We start from the raw sequence: 20,936 nt of genomic DNA on the forward strand, positions 1-20,936 counted from the left end.
ACCAGGCACTGTCATGTCTGCTGCTTTTAATCAGGAATAGAATGTTCCAGGCCAGAAAGTTTCACTCTGAGAAGAGGAAGCCTTTGCAGGTGGTCTGCAAAGATTGAAAACCTGTCCTTCAATTTCTTCCCTAAGGAAAACATGTTTTGAGGGGAAACAAAGATTCATACATAAATGCCTCCATCACCTCTCAGGGAGATGGCATGCAATGAGACAGACTCATACACAATGGTGTTTCCAAGTGGAAAGTGTACACACCAAATGAAGATTTTTTTAACCAGAACAGGGCTATTCCCCATCATTTGTGATGTGAATGTATTTCAAAGGAACCTGATCTGTTGTGATTCAAATTTACTATTTCAAACCAGGCACTATTCTTATAAAATTGTGAGCTTCAAGACCACTCAATTTGTATACTTTTGAAGTAACATGAAAATACTCACAGAAGATAAATACATGTATCTAAATATTTCAAGGTCTTCAACCAAGATAATTTTTGTCCCCATCAGCTTGAAGAAAACAAACCTGTGGAAATGCACATCCTGAAAGAATCTTAATACTGCACTTTATTAAAGCATTTACAAAAATGTTCAAGAGACCCAATTTTATGTCCAAATTCTCACTAGAGATCTTCAGAGAAGTCATCATTTTACCTTCCAAAGATCTTAGCTATGTTAAACAGAAGATATTCAGTATGTCATTTGAACTTTATGTTCTAAAGCATTTCAAGTCTATTTTAAGGAAAATTTTCATGTTTTAAGAATCTCTAAGAGAGCTATCTTCCGTCAAAGCTTTGATGAGGGCCAAGCATTCCTGCTTAGGTTCATTCTAAAAGGCGAAGTTAACCCTTCTTGTGTAACGGAGATTTTGGCTAGCTTTCCATATATTCTCTGTAATTACTTTAGGTCAACCTTGAAAGAGAACTCAGTGCTTCATTGCCTCTCTCACTAAAAAATAAATAAATAAACAAGCAATATGTAGATTTTACTGAGGATGTTGTGGAATAGCTTGCGTCACCTGTACTGCCATGAGGCAGCTCTGCTCAGCTCCCCCCGAATCACTAGGTTCCAGCCACTGGATTTTCTCTTTTATTGCTCTTTTCCAGCTTAGTCTCTAAAATTTCCCTTATTTTAGTCAATTCTTTGGCTTTTTCTGGCAGCTTCTTTATCTCTCACCTTTTTCTAATTTAGAGCATTTTAGCTTCTTTCTAACTCCGCCGATCTTGTATCCCCACACCGATGACTTTAATGTTATTTTTAAAAAATGGGGTTTTGCCTATTATAATACTCTATTTTTTCTGTCGCATTTTGTGATGCCAATATGAACTTTAAAATAATATCTGCATGTAAAACAATAATTATTGTTATAATTAATTTTAATACACATTAGAGTTCTTTTATTTGCTATGGATAACTATGGAGTTTTTTGATCTTACCTGAGTTTTGTTACAGAGGATATTTAGCAGGATTTGGGACACTATCTTTGTCAATTTCATTTCTTGATCAGATTTAATTGGTTTACATTGATTTAGCCTCTCTTTGATTTGATCCTAACTCAAATTTAGTGTGTGTTTCCTGAACCTTGAACCAGTATTTATTATGTGCATTAATAGAGTGGGATAGATTTCAGATCATGAGATAGTTTGCAGTCAGAGTTCTAGGGTAGAAGTTGGGTTCCAAGGACTCTGGGAACCTCCTGGAATTGTTCATAAAACTTTATATATAGGGACATGTGAATTTTTCTGGGGAGAGAATTTGTTTGATTTCCATATTTCCTATCTCTTAATTTGTTAATGGCACATTCTTGGAGAGTTCTAGATTCCAAATCACTGATGTTCTTTTCAACTGTCTCATTCAGGGCATCTTTTTTTGTTTTTTTTTTATCATCAATGACCATATGCTTCACTTCTAAGATTTCCAGTTGATTCTTTTTCATATTTTTCTGTTCTATTCTTTGTCTCACAGGTACTGTTCCTTCATTTATCTCTTGGAGGATTTCAATATAGTTAATTTTTTATGTTCTTTTCTTATTTTTTAAATTTCTGTTTCCTTGGGTATGAATTCTTCTATTTGTTGGGTCTTTTGTGACACTGGATTTCCTCTGGTGCTTTTTAAGTTTTTTCCAGAGTTCATCTTATTGTGCATGTTTCCCTCTTGGAACCCCACATGTGGTTTTGCAGCTGTCTCAGTCCTCGTCCCGCAGGCTTTGCGCTGGGTTAGGAACGGGCAACAGCAAATTATCCTTGTCCATAAAGAGTTGGAGTTTATTCTTGTATCTCTTACCAATTTATGAGCTTTTTTTTAAAGATAATTACTTCTTTGCTATATTGGCTTCAAATATTTTCCAGGTTTTATTTTGCATTTAATTTTGGTCACAAGGTATTTTTCATATTAAATGTTTTGAATTTTTGTTAAATTATAAGTAAATAGTAAAGGTCTCCTGTGATTTCTGTAATTGTTATGACTAAGTCATCTCTAAGCCAAAGATTTGATACATATTCATTCTTATTTTCTTCTTGTTTTTGGTTGTTGTTGCATTTGAGCTTTTAATCGACCTGGTATGTTCATTAATATGATTACTTGGACACAGAGGATTAACGCGGAAATCCAGTTACTAAAAGAGGGTGTGAAGTAGGGATTTAGTGTTAGGAACAGATTTTTATAATATTTTTTACCCCCCACCAACCTTACTGTATATGTTCCAACGATGGAAAATTAGCGGCCTTTCATGTTGTGCTTGACTGGCAGAGGGTTTTTTGTTCATTTGTTTTTCTAATTTGAATAACTTGCCAATATTGGGGTGATTTTATGTAAAAAATGTCTGAGTTTGTGGTGCCTTCTGAACAAGAGGAAGTGTGGCCACCTGATCCCACATTCTTGCCTAGCAGCGATTTCCTGGACGGGCGGTAGGCACACTGGCCCTTTATCACCCTCCTTGCTCTGTTCTTCTTCTTATACAATTTGCTGGACTTGTTGACCCTACCTGCTTGGCTCCCGAATGCATCTGAATTTGGGCCCCCTGCCAGCTGTTGCTGTTACCTGTGCCTGCTGCACATGTCCAGGCTGAGCGTTTTCCTCTCCGTCTGCTGCCATCGTCCACATTTATGTGGAGAGTTGAGGGAGTTTGCTAGGATATGGAGGCAACATTCACATTTTTAGATATAAGAAAAAGTACTACATTTTAATTCTCTCATAATCAAAACTTTGGGTGATATTATGCCTACTTAATATTGGGCTGCAACTCCTTACAAACCTAACAGCACCAATTAGCTAAAATTCAAATCTTCACGCCCTCCAAAAAAAAAAAAAAAAGGAAAAAACCATTTCTTCCTGGTGGAACAGGAATGAAATATGGGTCAGATAGCCTAGGGTGATGAAAGCTGTTCTCTGTGAGCTACTTACTGGAGTTGAGTGAATTAATTCTTCCCAGGCAGCTATGTTCCATTTATATTTCCTTAGGGAGGGTAATCGACTAAATGACACCCTTTGTAAGATTGATGAGCAATTTAGTGCTTGCGAACACTGGTTTACTTTCACCTGTCAGACATATCTTATAGGAGGCAATGGGGGAATTTGGAAAGGTCTAGAAGGTGCTTTTTTGCAGGCCAGTGTATTTCTTTATAACTTTTGCAAGCAGAGGTGGAAACAATGATTTTCTGGGAATCCCAGCTGTTTTTTTGCTTAATAATAATTATTCATCGTTAATTTACACACGTTATTGAACGTGTACAATGTGTATACTTCTTTCTTGGGTATCATGAGATACAGAGAAGTATAAGACATAGTCCTGGGGCTGGCCCCGTGGCCGAGCGGTTAAGTTCGCGCACTCTGCTGCAGGCGGCCCAGTGTTTCGTCGGTTCGAATCCTGGGCGCGGACATGGCACTGCTCATCAGACCACGCTGAGGCAGCGTCCCACATGCCACAACTAGAGGAACCCACAACGAAGAATGCACAACTATGTACCGGGGGGGCTTTGGGGAGAAAAAGGAAAAAATAAAATCTTTAAAAAAAAAAAAAAAAAAAAAGACATAGTCCTTAAGAGTGACACAGAGGCACTGGAGAGCTAAGACTACCTCTGAGAAATGGAGAGGGAGGAAGAATAGATGAGTAGGGCTTTGTCCATAACAATAATGGGCTTCGAAAGGTCGCAGTGGAAGAAGCTTATAATTTTACCTTCTAGAAAAGTGTGGGTGTGACGAGTGGCTGGGCCTGGAAAGAATAGGATGAGGCTGAGGAGCAGATAGATGGATAGTAGAGAAAGGATACTTTCCATGAGCAATAAGTATGATTTACAGGGGACAGGAAGCAATGGGTTGGGAAGCAGCAGGAAGGCACTATTAGTGACAGGAGGCGCCCCACAGAGACCGTGGTGGTTGAGCCTGCATCTGGTTAGCTGAGGAAGCTCCAGAGGGGGAGGTTGCCAGGTTTGTGTTTGAGGAGTTGGTGAGGGATGTAGGAAAGAAGATGGGCTTAGTCACACATAGGGAGGCAGTGAATATGTAATAAAGGAGACTGAGTTAGATAGATGTGGGATAAAAAGAGGGTGAAGTTTAATACTCAGCTTAGTGACACACGATTGGATCCTAAAGATAAGACGTCCAGTTAGTTTCTGACTGTAGCACAGAGGTGATAAGGGGTTAGGGTTGGGCCAACCGTTGGCTCAGCTAGAAGCATGCAGGTCTGCAAGGATATGGTGACAGAAGAGGAAAAGAGTCATAGTCAGGTAAGTTGCAATCGTCACAGCTATAGTGACTTCAGTCTGTATCCAGTGCCAAACAAGTCAGGCCAACAAGAAACCAGACTCAGACTTTATGGGCTGAAACACTATGAGAATTCTGAGTGAGTTGAGTCAATGAATTTATTCTCTCCCAGTGTTCCTGCTTTTTGAGACTCACCCTTCAGAGACTTGGGCAGCTTAGACCAATCCTGTCAGTCTTAAAGGCTTGTCCTGGTCCACCCAGGGATTGCCAATCGTTGTATCTAGGTGGTGGTTCAGCCAAAAGGAAAGGACTTTTGGGGTTGCATCTGGGGAGACCCTCAGCTCTGACTTTGGTGTCCTAATTTTCAATACTTCTTTACTCTTAGGGGCCAGGGCAGAGCTCCAGAAGCTCTGGATCTTGCCCAGGTTCAGTGTGTAGGCATGAGGGTCTTTATGGAAGATAATACTGTCAGTGTAATTGACCCACTGGTGGTTGTGTCAGGAAGGGGTGGAGGGAGAAGGAAGTTGACAATTTTTCTTCATTGGGTGAAAGGTATAGCTAGGACAAAAATCTTTGAGCTTTCTAGAATCCTTAAATATCAACCTTTGTCAGATCAATGATACATAATAAATTTTTTAAATGTTTAGTTTGAAAATGTTTGTACTGCTTAAATGCCGTGTGCCCACTCAAAGGTCCACTTAGTGGAGAAACTTACCGGCAATAGATTATGTACTTGAATGTTTATTTTTCTCGTGTGAATCATTTACTTTTTGCTGTAGAAAAATGTGTTTCACTGTGCTTATCTTATGAATGATTTAATGTTCTAATAATTCACAAGGCTACACTTTTGTTGGGTTTTAAATTCTTTTAAAATGTGCTTTAGTTCAGTAGTTCTCAAAGTGTGGTTCATTAGTCCCTTCCCTGTGATACTTTTACGGGTCTGTGAGGGCAAAATTATTTTTATAATAATACTAAGATATTATTTGCCTTTTCTTCTGGGTAACATTTATAGATTATACAAAAACAATGGTGGGTAAAACTGTGTGTGGTCAGTATGAATCAAGGCAGTTGTAGTTAAAATTTTCTTTTAAAAAGCCAATTTTGTCTAAGAATGTTCTTGCTGAGTAGTAAGAATTATTAATTGGATCTAATCTGTGTCCATATGTGTCTTATTAATATTCTGTGTAGCAAAAATGAGAAGTGTGCAGGAAGCACTCTGTTGCGTGTTGAAGCAGGAAAAGCACTTGCGTTGTTGTTAGGCTACAAGCTACAGTAGCCACTTTCATGGAACACTGTTTTTTCTTGACGAATGACTCACAGACAGGCTCTCCTTTTCACACTTGGGTATTTGGCATACATTTTCTTGAAAATAAATAAACCTGTCACATCAAGGACAAGTGACATTGTTTACTGCTAATGGTAAAATTCAAGCTTTCAGGCAAATTCTTATTTTCTAAAATATTCTTATTTTCTAAAATAAGAATTTTGGAAAACTCTAGTCTATGACCATGAGTTTGACAGTTTCTTAAAACTTAAAGACGTTTCCCGCTTTTTATTATGGAAAATTTTATACATAAAGGTAGAGAGCACAGGGTAGAAGAATGAACTCCATTTCCCCAGCTTGTTTTTCTCTATGATACTATTTTTACTTTACTGAGGTATAACTTATATACAAAACCTGCACATACTTAAAGTGTACAAGTTGATGAGTTTTTAACATATGTGTACACTATGAAACCATTATCACCATCAAGATGTGGACATCTCCATCACCCCCAGAAATTTCCTCGCGCTCCTGGGCAATCCATACTTAGAGACTTTCCTCATGAAATGGGCCGATATTAATGAATACGGTCTTTTTGATATTGCATAAGGAAATATGTCAGAATATGGAAGCTCTGCAAAACTTAATGAATCAATATTTTTTAAATGGCCAATATATGTTGTAATAAAGACACGCATGGAGAAAAGATCCGTTAAAAGTTCAAGATAGACCAAAAGATTTGACTGTAAAGAGAATGGAAAGTTCATTGATAAGTTTTAAGATTCCACATTACGACTAAACTTTAAGACTACAACTTGTTGAGTTTGGGTATACTATGAAAGAAGAATATCCACAGTTATCTGAGAAGGCATTATTCTCCTCCCTTTTCCAACCGTATATCTTTGTGAGGCTGGATTTTTCTTATACTTCAAATGAAACAACATATTGCAACAGATCGAATGCAGAATCAGATATGAGGATGAAGCTTTGATTCAGCCAGACATTAAAGAAAATTACAAAAATGTAAAATGTCATTCTTCTAACTATAAAATTTTTTAACTTAAAAAATGTAGTTGTTTTACATAAAAACATTTATGGTAATGTTTCACTTATTTATTATAAGGAGTGTATTGATATTTTGAAATGAATTAATAAATAAAAAATTTTAAATTCTATTTTAATTTTGAATGCAGTAAATATTGATAAACATTGAAAAATGTTGATAAACATAAACAAAAGCTCTTGGGGGTGGGGAGATTGTCAGTGATTTTTAACAGTGTGAAAAAGTCCTGAGGCCTAAACACTTACGACCTGCTTCTTGAGCTCATGGTCCAAGGAAGCCATGAAAAAATTTAATCCTTAGACAACTCTTCAAACTTAATTTCGATCAATATTTCCAACTTTTTCTTCCAACAAATTCATTTTCATGGCTACTCAGCTGTCTCTATATAAAATATAAACCTGTGATTCCTCTCTTCTTAATTTTTTTCTCCCTCCCTCTTTAATTTCCATTTAGGCATTCTGTGGTAAAAATATAACAAGTGCAAACATACCCCAGACGGACAATAGCATTTCTATATGAAATGACTCATGTAAAAATCATTATGATGTGACATTGATCGTGTGTAATATAGGAATGTCTCTTTTGTGGTGGGTAGGACCAAAATATTTATCTTGTTTTCTTTTGCACAGGCTGACAGGGAGATGATTAAGAAAATTTCATCTCTACTTAGACTGATTAAGAGGAATCTATTTCAAGCATGTTAGAAGAGGGAAAAGTGAAAAGACAGTATATCATCTGAGAGAAATGTACATTCTTTTTTTCACTTGAAAACTTTAGCTGTTGAAAATTTTCTCTGTTCAAAAATTATCAAGTAATTTAATCAAAGCTGAGTACAGGGTATTTAATTATGTATTTTATGACACAGAAGTTGAGTGACCATGTAGTTTATCATTCAAATGGTACACTGGTAAGTGTGCTGTGCTGGGGATAAAAGAAGAAAACCAAGAACCTCCTGGTTTAACTGGGTCTTAACGTCCTGCTACCTAGAAAGCATGATGTTCTTAAAAGTGGAACCTTGGTCGTGTTCCAATACTATATTTCAAATGCTGATCTTGTTCCTTTTTGTAATCTAATTGTCTTCTTTTTCAGTGTTTCTTTGTGGAAACATGTCTTCTAATAAGAAAGTGTTTCCCGTTTCATTGTGATATGCCCCTAATAAAAATGAAACGCAACTGATAGTTGGAGATCTTAACTTATTTCTTTCCCTTTGCTTGAGTTAGAAGAAGCTTTAGGATAAGGGAGAGAATTAATCTTCGTGATGGCTCACTATATTTTAACTGGTGTATCAGCTATTAATCTGGATGCTAACACCAAGGGGCAGCTGTGGCTGAGGCTGTTTTGAAATACAACCATCTGTTGGCCCGGGTTCAAACTTTATGATGTCTGTGAGCTGCCCAAGGAACCCCCCATATTACAGAGGCGGGGCGCGGGGATGGGCTTATCTATCTGACAAATTAAGCATTGCTGGTGGAATGATGCAATAATAATTTACGTTATTTCATGGTTTATTTGTAGAGCCTTCAATTTTAAGTGTATTTTAGAAAATCTGAAAGCAAATATTGAATTCCAAATAAAAAGAAAAACTACCTAAATGAAATGATTGATGTGCAGGGTCTGCGGTTAAACACAGCCATTAGGATGTAGGAAATTCGTGCTGGGAGACCCTTCCAGTTGCCAAAAGGTAGGGCCAACTAGCCCATCACATTGTTTAATTGCGTCTGAGTACATTTTTCCAACACACTAAAAATGCTTGTTAGTGTCTTAAAAGTGCTTAGCACAGTGCCTGACATATAGTGTTATAAAAATGTTAGTTATTAATATTAATAGCAATACTCATTGTATTAGAATACTTATTGCAACAGTATTCTTACTTTCCTAACATCAGAACACCCATTTCAGGTTATTATGGATTTGCATTTTTCTTAATGCTTTTCCTAAATTGGCATGTGATTAACATTGGTGCATTTAAAAACTTAAAAAGTTAGTTACCTGAGATAAGGATTGTAGAGGAAGGAAGAAGACCTTAAAGAAAGGGGCTCAGAGAGAGAAAAGGTCGTGGAGGTTTTTTTTTTTGAGGAAGATTAGCCCTGAGCTAATATCTGCTGCCAATCTTCCTCTTTTTGCTGAGGAAGACTGGCCCTGAGCTAACATCCATGCCCATCTTCCTCTGCTTTATATGTGGGACACCTGCCACAGCATGGCTTGCCAAGTGGTGCCATGTCCGCACCTGGGATCTGAACTGGTGAACCCTGGGCCGCTAAAGTGGAATGTGTGAACTTAGCCGCTGCTCCACTGGGCCAGCCCCAGGTTGTGGAAGTTGTATAAGCAAATGTGACAAATCCGTGTGCTGTTTCTTGTTGGTCTGTGGAATCTGGACAGCAATGGCATAAAAATGCTCCTTGGCTATTCAAGTTTGCTGCTTCTACAGAGAAACTTGTCCTGGTAAAAACAGAGGGATAACGAGGCTTTAAAAAACACAGAGTGTACTGATTTCCCTTCATGACGTTTAAATTCTCTTTTTTCATTAAGTCATAAAAATCCTTTGTTATGTTATCTGACTTGGATATGTTTTACATACAATACCTAAAACACGAAGTGTAACTGAGAGAACAACATTGTGTCAATTCATGAATTGTGGTTCTATTTGATCTTCTCTTGACTGGGATATTTAGGTGAATATTTTGTCATGATTCTGGCTATGAGTGAAGAACACTACATTTCATCATCACAAGTGTTATATTTCATACAAGGGGACCATAGCTGCCAAATACATTTTCATTGCTAACAGCTCTGATCAAAGCAAAAGCTTCTGCTTAAGAAGTCAGTCTTAGCATAATCAGGTTTAGAGAAAGGCAGTTCACAGTTTTGCTGCTTGTTCTCCAACTATGCATTTAGCAGGAGTTTAGTTTCTAAGTGTGACATACATTTATCTGTATACGATAGCTTTTTTTAACTAGCATGACACTCTTTTTCAATGATTTCCTTTTTAGAGCTTTTTCCTTTTTTTTTTTTGCTGTACAAAATTATTTATAGACCCTTTCAATCACTTTCCTAATTTTAGTTGACTAAACAGTGGATATCACATTTTTGTTAAAAGTTAAATATAAGACTCCAGTGGATGCTGGTGGTTTGCCTGTTCTGAGTCACTTCTCTCCCGCCTTCTTCCCTGTTGGCAGAGCGCCCCCTTCCCCATGAGGCGGTGGGCTTCAGGGCACCTTCTTCTCGACAGTGATTAGTTCAGGAAGGGACATGTGACCCAATTCCGACAGGTGAGGGGAAATCGGCTTGGGACCTCAGGGGATGGTTTTTTTGCTGATCCATAGAGATTCATAGAGAAGAGAATGGCATATTTTTTAGCTGGGTGTACACATAATACCTGGACTTAGCAGCCATCCTCACCACCGGGGATACTAGGTAACGACAAGCACATGTGCCAAATACGGGAGACTAGGGAGGTGAATCTTGATGATCTTCTTAAGCCACCAAATTAACCGACCCTGGAGCCACTCTATCTTAGCTTATAGGAGATGATGACATTTCTTTATTTTTTTAACTATTTGAATCAGGAGTTTTTTGTTACTTGCAGCTGAATGCATCCTAACAGGTAGACATTTCAGATGTGGATGAAGAAATGTATCAACAGAAAGTAGACTCAGCATTTTGGTTTTATGGGTATTTATATATAGTTCTGATGATTACCAAAACTAATTAGAGGTGTCTATAACCAGAATGAATACTGACAGAGTCTATCAGACGGATGTCAGCTTGGGCCCTGGTGGGTCATGACAGATCCTGAGACCCACCAAATGTGGGTCATGTGACTGGATTTCATCTAGTATAAGTGAATTTTCTTTTCATTATCTTGGAGGTTCACTTTCATTCTTCCTTATCCTTGTAAGTGTTATTAGGGAAAAAAATCTTTAATACTAATGTGATGAGGTATTAAAGTACCTTTTATTTGAAGTCTTCAAATATTTTACATAGTAGGAAATGTGGCTGTTGTCTTTTTAAAATTTTAATTAATTTTTTATTGAGGTAACACTGGTTTATAACATTATATAAATTTCAAGCATACATCATTATATTTCAACTTCTGTGCTCACATTAGATTCACCACCAAAAGTCTAGTTGCCATCTGTCACCATACATATGTACCCTGTTACTCCTTTTGCTCTCTCCCCTTCCCCTCTGGTAACCACCAATCTATTCTCTGTGTCTATCTGTTTGTTTTATGTTATTGTTTTTTAAAAATTTTCCATATGACTGAAATCATATGGTATTTGTCTTTCTCTGTCTGACTTATTTCACTTAGCATAATACCCTCAAGGTCTATCCATGTTGTCGCAAATGGCAAGATTTCATCTTTTTTTTTTTATAGCTGAGTAGTATTCCATTTTATGTACCACATCTTCTTTACCATTCATCCGTTGATGAACACTTAGGTTGTTTTCAATTCTTGACTATTGTGAATAATGTTGTAATGAACGTGGGGGCGCATATATCTTTTTGAATTAGTGTTTTTGTGTTCTTTAGGTAAATACCCAGAAGTAGAATAGCTGGATCGTATGGTAGTTCTATTCTTAATTTTTTGAGGAATCTCTATATTGTTTTCCATAGTGTCTGCACCAGTTTACATTCTCACCAGCAGCATATGAGGGTTCTCCTTTCTCCACATCCTCTCCAACACTTGTTATTTCTTGTCTTTTTAATAATAGTCATTCTGATGGGCTTGAGGTGTAGTTTTCTGCACCTCATTGTAGTTTTGATTTGCATTTCCCTAATGATTAGTGATGTTGAACCTCTTCATGTGCCTGTTGGCCATCTGTATATCTTCCTTGGAAAAATGTCTGTTCAGATCCTCTGCCCATTTTTTAATTTGGTTGTTAGGTTTTTTTTTTATTGAGATGTATGAGTTCTTTATATATTTTGGATGTTAACCTCTTATCGGATATATGATTTGGAAATATTTTCTCCCAGTTGGTGGGTTGTCTTTTCATTTTGTTGATGGTTTCTTTGCCTTGCAGAAGCTTTTTAGTCTGGTGTAGTCCCATTTGTTTAGTTTTTCTTTTGTTTCCCTTACCTGAGAAGACATGATATTCAATAAGATACTGCTAAGACCGATGTCAAAGAGTGTACTGCCTATGTTTTCTTCTAGGAATTTTATGGTTCCAGGTCTTACATTCAAGTCTTTAATCCATTTTGAGTTGATTTTTATGCATGGTGTAAGATAATGGTCTACTTTCATTCTTTTGCATGTGGCTGTCCAGTTTTCCCAGCACCATTTATTGAAGAGACTTTCCTTTTTCCTTTGTATGTCCTTGGCTCCTTTGTTGAAAATTAGCTGTCCATGGATGTGTGGCTTTATTTCTGGGTGTTCAATTCTGTTCCATTGATTTCTGTGTCTGTTTTGGTGCCAATACCATGCTGTTTTGATTACTATAGCTTTGTAGTATATTTTGAAATCAGGGAGTGTGATACCTCCAGCTTTGTTCTTTTTTCTCAGAGTTGCTTTGGCTATTCGGGGTCTTCTGTTGTTCCATATGGATTTTAGGATTCTTTCTTCTGTTTCCATGAAAAATGTCATGGACTTTGATAGAGATTGCATTGAATCTGTAGATTGCTTTCAGAAGTATGGAAATTTTAACTATGTTGATTTTTCCAATCCATGAGCAAGAAATATCTTTCCATTTCTTTGTATCTTCTTCAATTTCTTCCAATAATGTTTATAGTTTTCAGTGTATAGATCTTTCCCTCCTTGGTTAGATTTATTCCTAGTATTTTATTCTTTTTGTTGTGATTGTAAATGGGATTATAGTCTTGATTTCTCTTTCTGCTATTTTGTTGTTAGTGACTGACAGTTGTCTTGCCCAAGGTCAAAAAGTGGACGACTTTCAGAGCTAAATATAGATTGAGGATATTCCACATACAGAATAATTAGGACTTGTGAAAAACCCCCAATAAGTTAGAAACTATAGGACCAAATTTTGTGTTGTTTACATTGTTAAACTGCAAATAAACTACTCATTGGGTCCTACTGACTTTTCTGAAGTTCATTTTTTTCTTCCTGTGAAAGATGTTGCTTTCTCTCTGAAAGGCTCAGGGCCTTAAAGGATTAACGGCACTTGAATAAGAAAGCAACCATGCCACATAACACAAATACTGGCCAGCAGATTAAGTGTATTCTTTGGTATTCCTTTTTATTTTTTTTAAATAGGTTTTAACATCCAAACGTTTAACTTGTCCTTGAGTGAGTAACTCATGTCAGTTTTTGTGATTTCATTGTTAATGCCTGAAAAGAAGGACAGACTGTAAAGAGCAGGACTGAACACTCTCTGTCTAGAACAGATGACTGTTACTGGCCTTTGTTCCCCTGTTACTCATTGCCTTAATAAAACTGTCGAATGGGATTTACCACTGGCTGAAGGCTGAGCTCCCTCCTGCTCCCTCTGGGCATGCCTACAAACATGGGCCTCCTGCTCTCCTGGGCCCCGGCTTTCTCTCACACCTACTCTGGCTGTGCTCCTCCACTCAAGAGTTCCTTCACCCCAAGAGCTGATTAGATTCTCATAGAAGCGCATACTAAGTGCTTAATAAATAGTGCCTAGAATCAAATTGGATTGATAAAAAGGTATAATATAAATTGGAGGTGTCCAAATATATGATGTAACTTGTCAGCCCATCTTCCAGGCTCCTGCCTCGTGAGTGCTACTGCTGTCTTTTCTCTGAACAGGGAGATAAATTCTCCTCCCTAATTTATTTCTCACTAATTAAGGAAAAGGCTTCAGCTACAAACATTGTTTAAGATTGGGCCAATAAATAGAAAAGAACTGACTGAATAATAAGCATGGAGGAGGCATTATGAAAATTGGCACTAAGCAGGAATGCCCCTGCAGAGATTTAGGAAGGACTGTTCTGGATTGGTAACGAAGGACTTCCGTAGCTCTAGTTATCTGCTTGTTTCCTCCCATTTCCTAAATGCACATACACTGTGTGTGGTGCGTTATTTTTTTCTCCTTTTGTTTTATAGGAAAAAATACATTCTCTTTCCAGTTACATACTGGAATTGTATAGCATATGGCAATTGCAAACACAAATACCCATAACTTTCAGTTTTAGAGAAAAACACTTAAAGCACTGGAAAGAGAAGTAAAAAGTTTATGTTGAAAATATGGACTAAAGTAGGAATAATGGTTAAAAAAAAAAAAAAAGGAAAGATTCTTGGCGCCCAAATTTCTCAGTTTAGACCAAGATTCTTCTCCCTGGTTATTAAAAACATGACTTTAACAGTGAGATTTACAGATAATCCTTAAAGTTTTTTGTTATGATTTTTCAAACTCTTTCCTTTACAGACACTCATAAAGAACCACTTTCAAATAGTTAATGATGTAGTTTCAGAACTTGCCCGTTGCTTACAGAATGGCTACAGAGATGCAGAGTGGCTAAACAATGAGGAGCATCTAGTGGGTTTGGGACATGAGGAAGATGTATGCTTATTGTGAATTGATTATTGAGAACTGAAATTGGGTTTTACAGTAACATAGAGAAACAGAATAACTCTATTGGATATGCCCATCCAACCTTCCTCAGGCCCGGAATAATTGTTTGTCTTTTGGCACCCTGATGGCAATATAAAAAATTGCGACACCTTCCAAAACATAAGTTGTCCAGCACTTCTTGAATTTGCATACATTTTCATTGAAACTGTGACATTTCTTGGCATAACAGTTTCTGTAAGTGTGCAACCTGCTGTATAATGAAATCTTCCTGAAGTGTCTCTTTTGAGCTTAAAAGCGTGTCTCCCAGGGGTTGGCTCCAGAATTTGTAGGGATAAAGCAATTTTCCTCTCTCTTTACTCTTCATGATGTAATGTTCTCTTTCTCTTCACTCTTCTGAATAAAAGGGCGTTTACTTTTTCTTTTCTTTCTCATGTGTTTCCATACGTTGTCACACTCAGATTTCCTTTAATTAATGAATTGGAGGTCCCAGAAGAGTTGGTAGTCTGTAAAGCTTTATAGTCAGAATCTTACAGTGAGATTTATTCTTTATCGAGTCAGACTTTACAGCAAGGTTGCTCAGAAATCCAAATATATATGTGTGTTAAGTTATAAGTAGAAAACAAGGCCAACCTATGAAACAGAGAGTAGAGTTTTTGGTCATAGTTAAGAATTATTTTTTTCCATTAGAGACAATAGTCAGAGCTGATATTTCAATGTACACCGAGAAGAGGCAGCTGCCACCCCCTCATACTTTTTAGTTTTATTCCTGCCACTTATAATACAAATCCAAATTACTGTAGCAGATGCTAATCATGATGTGTCTATGGCCAGGCCTGTGAGAAAAGAAAACACGAAAAGGATATGGTTTTCAATTTATGAACATGATATCATATCAGATAGTTTTTCTCAGTGAAGTTAACCTTACTTCTTTTTTTAATCTTCTAGTTGTGGTAGATCTCTGTGTATTACTGAAAGGACTCTGTTAGTCCCCTAATAAAGCCCCATAAAACTCCAGGGATTACTTGTGAATGGTTCAGGTTGCTCTTTTTCCTGGAAGATGAATGTTTTCAGGAGCCATTCTGGTGAGCATTCAGAGCACTCCATACTCTGGCTCGCATCTCTCTTCACGGCATGGCTGGCAGCTCCAATAACGGATCTCTCTTTAGGTCTTTGGGTTTTTTGCTTTGCTTTTTTTTTTTTTTTTAAAGATTGGCACCTGAGCTAATAGCTGTTGCCAATCTTCTTCTTCTTTTTTTTTTTTTTTCGCTTTCTTCTTCTCCCCAAAGACCCCCAGTACATAGTTGTATATTCTAGTTGCAGGTCCTTCTGGCTCTGCCATGTGGGACACCACCTCAGCATGGCCTGATGAGCGGTGCATAGGTCTGCGCCCAGGATCCGAACCAGCAAGACCCTGGGCCGCCAAAGCAGAGTGTGCGAACTTAACCACTTGGTCATGGGCCGGCCCCTAGGTCCTTGGTTTTAAAACAGGATTATATTACTCTAGCACCATTGATAAAGAGATTTGGTGACAAAACATGAGAAGCGAAGCCATTTTAAACCTATGACCATAGAGCTTGGTTAAATAACCGTTTTTCTGCACATTATTCTGTTATTGTAGTAAGCTCTTTCATCAAGTAGATACTTGATGCCACACACAAATTGTGTTTAACAATATAGAACTCTGGGATCAGACACTCAGGGTTTATGCAGCCAGACAAATTGAGTTCAAATCCCATTATTGTCACATACTCTCTGAGAAATTTTGGCCAAGTTACTTTTCTGAGCTTGAGCTTTTTCATCTGTAAAATGGGGATGGTGGTAGTACCTTCTCCTGGAGCTGTGGCTGGGATTACGTGAATGAGCAAATGTAAGCACTTAGCGAGTGCCTGGTGTATAGTAAGTGTCCAGTACATGTTAGTGTTTATTCTTATTCAACTTACTACTTGACTGTTTTCGTGAGAGAGGAATACTATTCAGGTAAATTACACACTTGAATAATTGGGTAAAGGATGGCTACTTTCTAGGTCCTTATGAATTACCATTCCAGTTCGAGGGGGGACATGGAATGGCAGAAAAAAAAACCATTTTTTCCACCAGTATACCTAACATGTATATGGTTTGTTTTCTAAATGAAAAAATCCAGGCACCTGAATGTCTCACTTGTTTTAAGTTGAAAATTTATATATGAAAACCTTGTGAAATCTGTGGAAATGAAATCACATTTAATTGTGTATTTAATGGATCATGCCTATTGAAAAAAGTCAAAACTGTGCAGTGTGAAGACTGTTCTTGGAAGTCCCGGGCTAGGAGTAGCCATAAACCTACAGGGTGAAATTACAGCCTTTCAGAGCTGAGCTAAACCCTAGGGATCATGAAATGAGACTCTATCTCCTCCTTCAGGTTAAAGGATGTGCTAAGTATTTGCACAATTAAAAGCCACTTTTGAAATTCCTATTGTGAATTTCTCAATTGTTTTCTAATCTTTCAGTATGGTTAATTCACTTGCATGCTCATGAAAAAAAGTCCCTAACATTATATAGCCTACCTTATCCTGGGATAGACACTGTGACTTAGCCAATGATACATTTTATATATTTTATTCTTAACTGCATGTTTTCAGAAGTAGTGCCAACAGGGACTAATCAATAAAGTGAAGTCAGTTGGGTTCCTCACAGATTGCTCTTCCTGGATGCTGCATTTGAGTGAGGGGCCTTTTTGCTTGGAGGCCACGTGCATAACATGGGCAGTGGCTCAGATGGCAGCTAGCGGGGCAAGAAATTGGCAGAGGAGGAGCTGAGCTTGCTAGCTGCTGTGGAGAAAACTGAAATGCGTGCAGACTCAGTGCGTGGACAAGCTATTCTCTTCTTCCCCTCCTCCTGCACTCTGCCAACTTTGCAACAACAAATTAAAACTTTGTCATGAACTTATCTGATTTATAGATGAAGATATCAAAACTCTGACAAAGAGGTCAGAGTTTCATAACTGTTAATACCTGACAGACCTGGGACTCAAACTTCTGGCTTTCTTCTTCTAAAGGTTTATCACAACACCCATGTTGGTGACTGGGGAATGCCAGGAGTTACTCATTTTCCTCAGTGAAGAGTGTTCACGGCAAATGTTTCTTTCTTTAAGACAAACGGTAATGTTTAGCATTAAAAAAATGGATAATTTTTATTCTTCCTAACTGCACACTCTTTGTTCAGACAAGTGTGAAAGTCAACACAGGGCCTTCAGGCCCATGGGAAGTTTTCCTATCATACGGTGCCCTCTCCCTGCAGCTCCTGGGAACTAGGCATGTGTGCCTAGCTGAGAAGTAGAGGATAAAGTAAGGAATTGGGTGGAACGTCTGGTACTAAGAGCAGTCTTTCATTCCCATGATGTCATCAAGCAAGGCTGCTCCCTACACGGGAGAACAGATTTTGAACAATTACATGAAATCAATTATCTCATGTCATGAAGTTCAGAACATTATCATGTCTTGAAATTAGTTGTTTTGCTGTCCCTGACTTTGCTTAATCACCTTGTGGTTTCATTCAGAAAGATGCTCTTATCTCTGATCTTTTTCTCAGTGATGCTTCTAGATTTGGGGAATTTTCTAGGCTGTTGACATATTTGATGCTTTATAACTTCAGAATTTATAGTATGGATTTAATGCTTTAAAAGAGGAACAAGGCAGTGTTTTAGAAAACAGACATTTAGCTTTAAAAGACACTGTAAAGTGCAGATCACAATTGATATTCTCCCCTCTCCCCCTTTGCCTGTCGTTTCTACGGTTCATGCCATTTGTTAGGTAGTGGGACTTCATACATGTTACGTTTTCAGTGTTCTGCAATGTCAGTTTCCCTAAACATGAAACGAACAAAGAAACAAGAATCTCCTGGGGATAAAGGAAAGCTCTTGCTCTATAAATAGCAGATAGAAAATACGGGTTTTTTTCCTTTGAATTACCCTGTGTAATGACTGTATTTGTCTGTAGGAGAAAGCGCTCAGTGTGGTCTGTTCTCAGTTACCTTTCTTAAAGACACGCACAGATATCTACACAGGGCACGTGGCACGCCTCCGAGGCCCAGAGCTCACAGCTGGTGAGACTCAGGCAGCACAGGGCCACTTCTGTCCCTGCTTGCCGTCCGGAGCAGCGGCTGCGGGACTGGAGGACCGCCTGGGAGGTGGAGCCTGCCTGCTCGCCGCAGCGACTCCCTTCTCCTGTCTCCGCCGGCTGTGTGTTGGCGCCCCAGCTCGGGTGTGCTCCTGGGGTGGAAGAGGCAGGGTGTGCTCGCAGACCGTGGGATACACTGCAGTTTCTGTTTGGGGTGCCCCGGGAGAGAAACACCGGGAAGGGAAGACACTGCCAGTGCCATGGGTCAGCTCTGCTGCTTTCCTTTCTCAAGAGATGAGGAAAAAATCAGTAAGTGTGATATGCACGGTGCGGAATCCTAGGGCTGGATTATTCTGTGTAGCTGTCTTCTAGGGTTAGTTTGGTGTTTTTCTTATGGGAAAGAGCAGAATAATGAGCTGTGATTTTTCCTGTGTGTTTCTTAAAAGGGTTGGTAGGCGTGCAGTTAATAATTAACTGTAAAAGTACAGTAACTCAATAAATAGGCTACGTTAAAAATACAAAATACTGAAAACTCATTTTTGATTTTCTTGTGTTGGTATTCTTACAGGTCATTTTTATCACACTATCTAGAGTCAGAGTTTGGTTCTGAGTTTCTTTAAGTCATGGCATACGATTTGATATATCGTACAAGTCAGACTTCATTTTTCTTATCTGAAATTGGGATATTTTCAGAGCAATGCTCAATAAGAACATATGGAGGAATAAAGCTGGCTCTAAAATGATGTATATTATGCATTTTCAGGTATTTTCGTGTGTCCTCTGCTTTGTTCTCCATGGAGGGGATTCAGGTGTATCTGTAAGACCACTCAGAACAGTGGGGCTACTTTGCTTCCAGCAAAAACCTCAGTGAATATCTTTAAACAGCTGTCAGGCAGATTGCACATCTGCTTTTGGTCCAGAAAACGGAACTTAAAGTGATGACAGTTGCAGTAAAATGTTTTCCTCACTGGCTTCTGTGCATTCACTTTGATTTCAGCTCGGTTCAGTACAGTCCCTGCATTTTCATTCGTGTGCTGAGTGATTTGCCTTATGCCAGTTGCCCCCAAATATAGAATTTTTACTTCTTTTTCAATAAAATGGTTACAGTCGTAACTGACTAAATTTGCAGCCCCGTTTCTGTCCCGTCACTGTTTTATTTAAATAAATCTAAATAGGTCTACAGAATCTCATGGTATCTGCTTCGGCTACTCAGAGGTCCACATCTGGTTCATATTTCCTGATGCTTGTTCTTCAGGAAACTAGCCAGGGACAGGTTCGCAAAAATTAATACATATCCTATCCCAGTTCACTTGGGAAATCAGCCAGTTTTTACAAGAAATCTTCTGAGAATGCTTTGGAGTAAATGTTGGGAGACTACAGAGCTTCTGATGTTTAGCAAGAGCCAATAAGCTGTGCTCTGAATTTGACTTGTGCAAATGGTACTGTGCATTACACGATGATCCTGATCTTAAAACCCGGGATGACTTTACAACCAAATCGTTCACTTTCTAACAATGAGCATCGGCATTTGTTTGGCAGCCTGAAACTTTTCAGCTATCTGTGAGAATGATTTCTCTGTGGTTCCGGAAGCTTGGGTTGGTTGATTCATTCCTTGAGGACCAGCCCTGTCTGAAAACCCTTGATGTAGACAGATGTAGGGACAGTGCGTTCTTTCCTTACCCACCTCCACGTCCTATCCCTCTGCTCCGGGTTTTCCCAGGAGCACCTGCTTTCCTTCTGTGCCTCTTCCTGCCCTGTCAGTGAGCAGCCTTCTTGGCTCCAACTGAAGAAGTCGTTTAGACTCAATGAGGAATTTGCTCTTGTCTGTCTTTCTTATCTGATCATTGGAGTGCAAAGTCTTGTGTTTTACACACAGTGCTTCTTCATATTGGTTCACAGGAAGTGGTATATACTGCTTTGGGGGTTTACTTTCTCAAATGCCAAAATTTTAAAAAGAAAATGAAGACAGGACACTGAGCTTGAAGTGAAGTTCTAGTCCAGAAGTGCCAATTACGGGTAGAATCAATGCCTTTGTGCCCCCTTCCCCACTGGCCCCCTGGGCTTCCCCATTCTCTCCTCATCCTTCTTTCATCTCTTTGGCTTTGTCATTGCTTCACTGTTTTTCTCCTCCTAGTCTGCTCCACACTCCATTCATGCACCTCATCAGCTGTTTTCTCATTCTGGGTCTAATTTCTCTGCTAAAAGATGGTCTAAAGAGAAGTTTCTCTGCCAGACACTGCTGTGCTGCTGGTAATACGTGTCCAACAGTACTTACAAAGGGGACCTGAAAAAAAGTGGCAGAGAATTTGTTAGCTAG

General features: G+C 38.5%; 1 protein-coding gene across 13 annotated transcripts in view; it reads left to right on the forward strand.

Annotated features, from left to right (window-relative positions):
• The window catches only part of AKAP7 (A-kinase anchoring protein 7), a 134,570-nt gene that overhangs the window by 79,341 nt on the left and 34,293 nt on the right, over positions 1 to 20,936 (forward strand). Inside the window, exon 1 of one of the 13 annotated variants that reach the window (XM_008518098.2) lies at positions 18,687 to 18,928. The exons of 10 other annotated variants lie outside the window; for them this stretch is intronic. In XM_008518098.2, coding sequence (XP_008516320.1) covers positions 18,880 to 18,928 — 49 coding nt within the window. In that variant the 5' untranslated portion in view covers positions 18,687 to 18,879. Of the gene's footprint in view, positions 1 to 18,686; positions 18,929 to 20,936 lie in introns of those variants that run through there. 2 more of the 13 variants (XM_070557138.1, XM_070557139.1) reach the window with 2 other exon arrangements.

Source organism: Equus przewalskii, chromosome 9, assembly GCF_037783145.1.
Source record: "Equus przewalskii isolate Varuska chromosome 9, EquPr2, whole genome shotgun sequence".
In the NCBI taxonomy this organism is placed as follows: domain Eukaryota; kingdom Metazoa; phylum Chordata; class Mammalia; order Perissodactyla; family Equidae; genus Equus; species Equus przewalskii.